The sequence below is a fragment of the Prosopis cineraria genome, unplaced genomic scaffold (genome assembly GCF_029017545.1).
Source record: "Prosopis cineraria cultivar Desert tree isolate PC_DT_omini unplaced genomic scaffold, ASM2901754v1 PC2212, whole genome shotgun sequence".
NCBI classification, from domain to species: Eukaryota; Viridiplantae; Streptophyta; class Magnoliopsida; order Fabales; family Fabaceae; genus Prosopis; species Prosopis cineraria.
In genome coordinates, this window is record NW_026557537.1 from 1 (window position 1) to 10010 (window position 10010).

At 30.4% G+C, this 10010-nt stretch overlaps 1 protein-coding gene across 1 annotated transcript; it reads right to left on the minus strand.

Annotated features, from left to right (window-relative positions):
- Window positions 1-6299: 6299 nt before the first annotated feature.
- LOC129301568 (mannose/glucose-specific lectin-like) lies at window positions 6300-9687 on the minus strand. Its single transcript, XM_054940123.1, has 7 exons — window positions 9549-9687; window positions 9276-9467; window positions 8950-9186; window positions 8004-8216; window positions 7187-7420; window positions 6879-7085; window positions 6300-6785 (listed from the first exon to the last, which is right to left on the minus strand). Exons 1-7 carry the CDS (start codon window positions 9549-9551, stop codon window positions 6537-6539), a joined length of 1335 nt encoding a protein of 444 aa, XP_054796098.1. The 5' UTR covers window positions 9552-9687; the 3' UTR covers window positions 6300-6536.
- Window positions 9688-10010: the final 323 nt, after the last annotated feature.

Genomic DNA, 10010 nt, shown 5'->3' on the forward strand with positions numbered 1-10010 from the left:
TTTATGGAATCAACCTTGATTTGTCATTAGCTGCAAGCCTTTTAGTTTTTTGTGTGTATCAAAGGGTTTGATTAAAATAAATAGACTACATAAACCTAATTTAAAATTGAGAAAAACTACAAAGACATACAGATTAATTTTTCTTAAATTTAAATCACAAAGTCGATTCATTAAAAATTATTAAAATTGAATCAAATTCTTTAACTTTTTTTTTATAAGCAAATTGTTGCATTTTTTAAGAAAATATTACGGTAAAAAGATGCCCTAAGGAATATAATGTACCTCCACTAAGAAAGTATAGATTTTGTTTAACTCTTTTTTCCATTGTTTGGAAAACTAATATTTTATAAAACATGCTATCAGGATAAAAGATTAAAAATTTCTTTTTGAATAATTATTTTAAAAATTATCTGAAAACTTAAAAAATGTAAAAAATTATCTAGTAAATTGCTTTCAAAAAATGCCTTGAGAACACAAAGAGACAAAAAAGAAAAAAAAACTTGTTTAATGAACTTGTTTTACAGAATTAATATTATGAGATTCTTTATAATTATTTATCATCACTGGTAAACATGAATGAATTTAATAATAAAATTTGAATAAAACCGCCAACAAATAACAAAAAGAGCATTGATTTAGAAAAGTCTCAAGAATATAGTTAAAACTCAAATTAACACATTATTCTAAACAAAATATCCAAAACATTGTTTTAAGTAGCATAACTATGCGAAGTATGGTCATCATGTTTTTAAAGAATTAAAAAACTAAATTTGCCCTCATAAAATTAAATCAACATGCAATACAACTATTTGTAAACCATGAACATAACAACTCATTTTATTCTATGAAAACATGCCCAACTATTATATCATAATTTCACATGAATTATACTATTCAACGACATCATTTTACACTTACAAGAAGTTGATACTTGATGGAAAGATTCAGTAGCATGATCGGGCAAATTTACATCTTCTGTAAGCAATACACAAGTCACATCCATTATGTGCTGCGAGTACACATGTTCAAACAATTTTTTGTAGTAGTTACAATATCAAAAATGTAGAAATACATAAAAATTGCTAACTTCTAATCAATTAAATTGTGATATGGGAGCAGAACTTCTCAAGCAACCTCTACCACATTCTACATTATCTCGTATTGGTATACAACCTCGCTCACAAGAAGGTTAGATCCTCCGAGTTTCATAGGAAATCAAGTGTCAGACTCGAGTGATGAACTGCGCAATGTAAATGGATCCCGTGGGGAAAATATCTCTCTCTCTAAAATTTACATGGCAAGAATCCAAATCCTCACATCTGCACATCAGCAAGCGAGTAGTTCAATTCAATGGTGAATGTCACCTCACTACTCAAGACTCTGGCTGGCTTTGAAGGTACATGCAGGCACTGTAACAGCCTCTAGCATGAATACTTCTGAAAGATCTGCCATTCTTGCCACGTTCAGAGATCAGATGCTATAGTTAGAATCACCAAGCCAAATGAAGGATGATGATCTTGCTTAGTTAAAGAAGTATGGTGATTCTAAAACGTCCCTTAAGTCGAAATCTCCCCGTTCAGGCAAGGGCGGGAATGATAATGTTGGAAAAGACCTCTGGAAGCTCTCCAGTAACTGTTCAAATAGTAAATAGGTTAGAGGGAGAGGGGGCGAGAGAGAGAGAGATAAGGGATATATAACTTCCAGTCCCTAAACTACAGAAATAACTCCATCCTTACAGTTTATTGAGTTGAGAGATTGTAGAGCTTGAGTTGTACTGAATCAAAAAGCTATTAAGGGTTGGGTTGTTCCAAGTCAAGAAACTATAAAGACTGAAGTGTTCCAAATCAAAGTACAGGGAATGAATTGATAATTGAGAAAAAGGTTTTGGAACTAAAAGTTATATTTTCCCTAGAAACAATTTTGAAACACCAAGACAGTGACACAAGTTTGAAAGTTGATGCAAATAAAACAAAAAAGACCTGCTGCCAATGCGTGTTCCCTTGGGCCAATTTAGCTTTAATATGTTAAATTGGGGCTCAAATTCATTGCCTAATGGACCATGGCAGTTTCAAAACGTGAATGAACATTATTCAAGCCCAAATGGTTGCTCAAGTAACTCGTGCGTGCGTATGGACGTGAATAGTGATATAAACATCCATTTAGAAGTTCCATTCCATAAAGAAGGGTGTGTTACAAATCTAAATTCAAGAAGAGCCAAGTCCAAGAAGTGCAGACTGTAGCCCAATGCAAGAAAGGTTATAAGTGGAGCCTGTTACACGCAAGGAGGCATGGAACTCTCGTGAAGAGATTAAGGGTGGTGTGATTTTGAGTCATTTATGATCTCTTAATTATCTCATTAATTATTTTCTAATTTAGTGTTCCTTTGACTTAACTCCCTTTCTTAAGGAGCAATATTAGTCATAATTTTCTATTTTGAGGCTAATCAAAGATTAGAATTAATATATTATGTTTTAAGTTTTGTAATCTTATAATTTTAGATGACATCTCCTAAATTATGTGTCTAAATTTTTTTTCTTTATTTTATATTATTTTATTCTTCTTTTAGTATTAGAAAATTATAGTTTTAATTTTAGAAAATAGTTTTTTTTGTGAGCCAATATATAAATATTAGGCGTACTCCCTCTTGGAAAAAGAAAAGAAATTTTAGAGTTTATAACTATTATGAGTCTTAATGATTTGTCGTGACATCCCGTGTGAAAAATAGATGTGATCAAAACGTGATCAACTCTTGTAGTGTCTCCAAAAATTAAAGTTCCTAGAGATAGGTACTCTAGAGGATCTTCTTCTTATCATTATTTCATTATTTATTTTATTTATTTTTTATTTTCATCATAAATTTCGTCCCTTTCTTGTTTTTTTGTTGTGTTTCAGGATTTTTATTTATAAATTAACATGATTCTTCTTCCGCATCCTCTATCACCAGCTCTCCCATGAAACCCAACAACGACACTATCTGCTATGGGGAAAGACAGAGGCTTGCCACCAGAAGTTGTTCCAAAAGGTAAGTAATTGGAAGTATTCAATTAATCTTTCAACAAAGACATAATTGAAATATGTGCTTAGAGATCGGACCAGTGCGATGTTATCTCTTTGGCATGTAACTAATTATTACATCGGCCATATTTAGAGAAATCTCCTACCAACACGAATATACTTTAGCAGAAGGTGCTGCTACTCCTCACAGTAACGTGATTAATTTAAATACTCTCTTCCTAACTTATAAATACTACTAAAGGAATATAGACTTAAAAGAGGATGACAAGATGTACATCTTTTTCTTTGGAAGAAACCCTACCTCTTGAATATATATATTTTTTAAAAAAAATTAAAAAATATGAGGTAGCGTCTTCTCAGAGCAAAAGCGAACACACACTTAGTAGCATTTGCTATGATAATTGTTACTAAATGTGTGCTCCTAAATTTCATTTATGTAACAGTGCATGCATTGTGTAATCGGAGAAAAATAACAGGAGAATGTCAATCAACGCCCAGGGGAAGCAACAGTCTATTAATTTGTATATCAGTGCTAAACATCAAAGTCAAATATAGATATTTTATATATTTTAATTGAATTATACTATTTTAATCGTAATTAACCTAACATCGATTTTATCCCTGACCATTAAACTATACTTTTTTTTTTTTGGGCCAAAGGGACCATTAAACTATACTACATCCACCGGTTTAATAAACGTGCATAACTTTAGATAATAAGCATTAATTCGACTGACTGGAAACCGAGTGAGGAAGACAAAACCAAATCAAAGTAATCTAGATAATTAAAAAAAAACGTGTATTATAATTTTTTTTTAAATATAACTTCTAAGATCAAATAGACTACAGTATGAGTGTGACTTTTTAACTTTAATACATGTATCCGTAAATCTTTCAGACTCGAACATTAAGCTACTAATAATTGTGAATTTTACAAGAGTCGACTCTCCCCTATGGTAAGGGGATTCTTTTTTTTTTTTTTTCAAGAAATGTTTTTAGTCCAAGATATGAGGTATTGAATAGTTGTTATAATTTTTTCAGTTATAACTTTACCTCATCTATTATTTCTTTTTGAAAATAATCTCTTAAAATTTCAATTGTCATCATTATTAAAACATTGTTATAGGACATTTAATTAGGGTATAATTGAAAATATGTATATAATTTTTTAAAAAATTAATATTTCAAACAATTTTTTTAAAAAATGTGAAGTAGTTATCAATATTTAATATTATTATATATCAGAGAGAAAATAATAATAAGTGCTCATCATAGGATAAGGACTAAAGCTAAAGTATGAAATGGACGGTATGCATGCACTGTATACCGTTCGCTTAGAATGCAAAAAAAAAAAAAAAAAACAAAAAAACAAAAAAACAAAAACAAAATCTATCCTATCTGTTAGGGCTAAAACCTTGGAATATAATTAACTTGAGGTTTTGAGCCTAAAAGTTGTGTTGAATTTGGTCTATCATATGGGTATGAAAATTTTTAAAATTTATAAATAGATATGCAGCAATTTTATTGTGTTAATGATCAGTGCTAAAAAAAAATCATAGTCAAGTATAAATATTTTTATATTTTAGTTAAATTACATTATTTTAATTATGACTAATCAGATGTTAATCTTATCCCTAATCATTAAGGGAAAATGACAACCTTGCATTATTGAAATCCTATTACCGGAACATGGTCCTTGCTTGCAATTAAACATATATATGAGTTTACAAAATTGCCCTTATAAGCAAATGCGAAAAATGGCTGATCAAACATTGATGTTAGTTGTGAAATTTTGAAAAACCACTTAGGACTTGTGGGAGAGTCGGTTGTGAATATACAATAGTCAATTATGATCCCAAATTAATTACTTATAATTTTTGTATTTATTAATATATAAACAAACTACATGCAAAATTAAGAGAAGCAACTTGTGATTCTTAAAAAAGTAAGTTGGAAATATTCTGGAGTTAATTGTGAATCCAAGGACCAACATATGAATTTTGAGTCAGTTGGTACATATACTCACTTGTGGAATCTTGAAAAGCCACTTTGGGATTCAATGGATAGTTGGATATGAATATTCAACAGTTAATTGTGAATCTCAAAACAACCGTTTGTGAATTTTTGTTCTCAAAATTTAGTCAAACCCATTTGAGAAATTAAAGAAAACAACTTGTGATTTTGAGGGGAAAAAAAAAAGTTGAGAATTAAGAAAATGACATTCAAGGACCTTTAAAGAATGTTTTTTGCAGACAAGGACCAATAACAAGTCACCGTTTAAAGAAAAACAAATTCATGTTTCATTTTAACAACTAACAATTTATTTTTTATTAATCCTTATATGTGAATAATATTTTTGTTAAGTCCTTGGATATGATTTTTTCTTGAAAATTTAAGGGAATCAATTTTGAATTTTAATACTAACATGTGGATATTTGATCAATCAGTACATGTACTCACCTAATAAAATTTTGAAAAGCTACTTGGGATTTGATGAAAAGTTAATTATGAATATACAGCAGTTAGTTGTAAATCTCAAGATAATCAGTTGTATATTTTACGTTATTTTTAATATTCAAACTACTTGACAAATAAATCCTCTTAAAATTTTTCACACAGTTTTGTTGATTATTTAATAGATCTTTGAAAAAATAACAACAAAATCCTTTTAAAATATATAAATAAAAATTTGGTCTCTTAAAATGTTATAATTTCTCTGAAATCTCTAGGAGTTTTTCTATCATTAATGAATTTATATAAATTAACAAATTGCCCTAGTTAAAAATAAATGATTCATAATTTTTATTTTTATATTCATAACTTTTCTTCTCAAATTCGCAACAATACAATAGTTAATAAGAAATTTAACATGAGATGTTGTGATGTGCTATTGTATTGTTGTGAATTTATGAAAAAAAGTTGTGAATATAAAAAAAAATTTATCAATTATTTATTTTTAATAAGAGCAGTTTTATAATTTATATAGATTCATTAATTACAGAAAAACTCCTAAAAATTTTATAAAAATTATTATATTTTAAATGATTAAATTGTCATTTATATATTCAGAGGGATTTTGTTGTGATTTTGCCAGATCTTTCCTTTCATTCAAAAATTGACAAATGACAAAATAGTACCACAAATGAGACAATTGTTCAGGAATCTCTAAGGACTTATCAGCACGTGTGGACATGATAATGATCGATGCTGATTATAACCGCAAACTTGCTGATTCTATCCTATGCGCGCGGACGTCATTCCAAAGGTATATTTGAAGCATCAAATCAGAGAACATCCGAGTGGATATAGATCGGAGTCTCTTTATTCCTCTAAAAGCAGCAGTAGTACATTTATTCCGCTAAAGTCGCGACAACATGGATACAGATCCAATAAAACCCTTGAAAACAAGAGCAATTATTAAAAACCCTTGAAAGCAACCGTACGTGACAACTAAAAAAGCACTCGCACACCGACACATCATAGCAGTAAATATTGCAAGGGGCATTCGTATAAATCATAAATTAGATGGCATTTTCAGGTTTGACGAAGATGCCGATGGCATCAAGGTAGTCACCAGCCTTTCCATGAAATCCAACGATCGTATTATTGCTTATAGGGATGGAGAAAGAAGTGCCTGAACTGCTTCCAAAAGGACCATATGTGGCTAGATTTGTAGTGAATGACAGCGACGTGATCGTTTGCAGCCTTGCAAATGCTCCATAAGTCCCACTTATGGATATCAGGTGCTCAGAAGGCCAGTTAATTTGAAGCTGCAGCAAATCATCATGCATATAAATTAAACCAAAATATATACAAGTGCTCAATTAACAAAGTTTTTTTCCCGTAAACAGAACAAGTCTTACAGTTTTCCTTTCACCAAGATCATTGGGATTGTTGCCGCCAAATGTTGCAGAGGCAATACCAGTTGTGTCTTGGAATGATATGGACTTGATGTTTGACCCGACATTGATGACTATCTGGTTTATGCCTTCATTTGTTGCATAACTCCAAGGACTCCCACCTGAGCCTCCCCATGGACCTATTGAAATGCTTTCTTCTATGTCATCCCACTGCATCATCATCATCATCATCATCATCATCATTTCCACTTATTTGCCATAGTAAAATTATATATTTCCTATTAATATATATTATAGGAAAAAATGTTTACCGGTTTGGCATGGATGCCAATTGCATCAAGGAAATCGCCTGCTCTTCCATAGAATCCATTAACAAGAGAACCTTGTATTGGTAAGGAGAAAGAAGTCCCAGTGGAGGCCCCAAAAGGTCCGTGCGTGGTTAGATTGGTTGTGAATGATAATGATGTGATCACATTGAGTCCAACGTAATTTCCATATGTCCCGCTGATTGATGTCAGATACTCTGAAAGTCCGTTAATCTCAATCTACACATTAATTAGCAAGTCAAAATTGCATCATGGAACATAAATATACGTAGGCATAGTAAATTTTGGGTTGACCAAATAAGGATGATCTATATATTTGCAAGAAATGATTCATTTGATTTCCTATCCTGTGCATGCATGCCATGCATCAAATTGGAACTAGTAATATGGGCAGGCAGAGCTCATTAGAACCAGGTTAGAAATCAAGATTAAAATAGATTTTAAATATTATTTTAAGATATTTTATAGATTAAATATAATAAAATATAACAATATTAAACTAAAACTTAAACTATCTATAATAATATGTTCAAATATATGATTCCTCAATATAAATTAAACTAAAACTTAAAGAATTAATTAATATTTATTATTTTTAAATATATTTTTAAAAAATTTAATTGTTATTTGGGTATTATCACAAAGCCCAAATTTAATTGGCTTAGTCCAAATTTTTTGAAAGATATTCCAGTTGGCTCGAACAATAGAATTACGTTATTTTACTAAGCCCAACCTTAAATTTCTAAGTTTATTTGGATTGATCAGAATTACCAGCCTTGCATAAAATAAATTCCCGACTTACTTTTTTTTCATCGCTAGTTCCATCTGTATCCTTGCCACCAAATTTTCCATACTTGTGCCCATTGGCGTCGGTAAAAGCGATGGACTTGATATTGGTTTTTGGTGCATCAACAATGATCTCTTTTATCCAACTTCCCACTCTAAAATCAAATGCTTTTCCACCTGAGCCACCCCAAGGCCCAAATGAAATGCTTCCAGATGCATCCGCTTGTACCTAAACCAAAACCAACTGTCATATATATATATATATATATATGTAGTCTATGCTTCTAAGAAGAATCAAATTAAATGTAATACATATACATGATATCCATTATATATTTCATATGAGGAAAATGACAATTAAATGTCAGGAGATAAAATTAATGATAAATAACTTCTTGATAAAAATTTTTTCAAAATAAATTGTAAATATCGATTTAAATAATTGTAAATTCTACAGTCTCAATTATAAAAAAAAAGACATATAAATTGTAATTGATGATATTCATATTTGCAACTTTTTAAATTAATATTTGTAATTCATATTCAATAACTAATTAATATTTGCAGCTTATATGTAGTCATCAATCCTTTGTGACTTTGATGTCATTCTCCCTTATATATATATATATGTATGTATATATTCTTTCCTGTTAAAAATATAAGCTTTAAACAATCATATCAAAACTAATAAAAATGTTATTTTCATGAAAATATATATTATTTTTTCCTTTCTCCATTAGTTCCAATATATGATAAGTGAGAAAAATATCATAAATTCACAAATACAAGTATCTAGGTTATTACACACAAGGGATAAAGTAAAAAAAAAAATTCTTTTACAGAATAAGTTGCTCATATTTTCAATCAAGATTATGTGAAAAAAATGCTTACATTTTAGACTGGAAGAGGGAGTATATGTATGAATGTAAAAACAGTGAGGTAAGAAAAAAAAAATTACTTACCGGTTGCACAAAAATGCCAATTGCATCCAGGAAAAAACCAGCTCTCCCATGGAACCCAACAATGACACTATCTGCTATTGGGATAGAGAAAGGCTCGCCACCAGCAGTTGTTCCAAAAGGTCCATAAGTGGTCAGATTTGTGATCAACGATAGGGACCTAATTACTAGATTTCCAGTGTGATTTCCATAGGTCCCGCGTATGGATTTCAAATATTCTGAAGGCCAACGAATTTCAGTCTACAATTACATCATAATAAGGTAAGTAATTAAAATGACAATTGTAATTGAATATATTCAATCAATTAATTAAGCAATTAAGTGATCACCTTCCTCTCTTGACCCCCAGCACTGCCGAATTTTCCAGAAACATAACCATTGGCGTCTTTGAAAAAAACGGATTTTATAACAACATCTTCATGGACGATTATCTGTGTTATCCCTCGGCTTGCCTTGAAACTCCAATTGTCGCCACCAGGACCTCCCCAAGGTCCTAATGAAATTACTGCTCCCAAGGACCCCTGACCACAAACCAAAGAGTAAGAACCCATGAGCATGCTAATGAGGGAAGAAAATGATGAAGATGATGATATAATGCCTACCATTTTGCTTGATTATTAGACTTGGAAATGAATTTGTTGATTGCTGAAGGACGGTATATATCTCGCTCTCCCTTTGTCAGGTCTATATATAGACATATACATTACAAGTGGAATGATGAAGGAAGACTACTAATTAATCCTGTTAGTTCCAGAACGAAACCATCTTATCTTGATTATATTGACTGATGATGAAAAACGTGTGTTATACTCTCATCGATTTTATTTATAAAATACTTATAGAAGTAATTTTTGATCTAAAATATAGGACACTTTATAATAATTAAACTCTTTTTTCTAAATTTATCTCTTCTTTATCAGCATGAATGTATTTAATGTAGTCGTATTATTATTTAAAGCTAAGGGTAAGAATGAAAGCACATCTCACTTTTTTATAATATTAAAAAAAATTAATTTTTTTTAAAATGTATGAAACAGTGGAGTAAAGTTTAATTAGTAGTAATC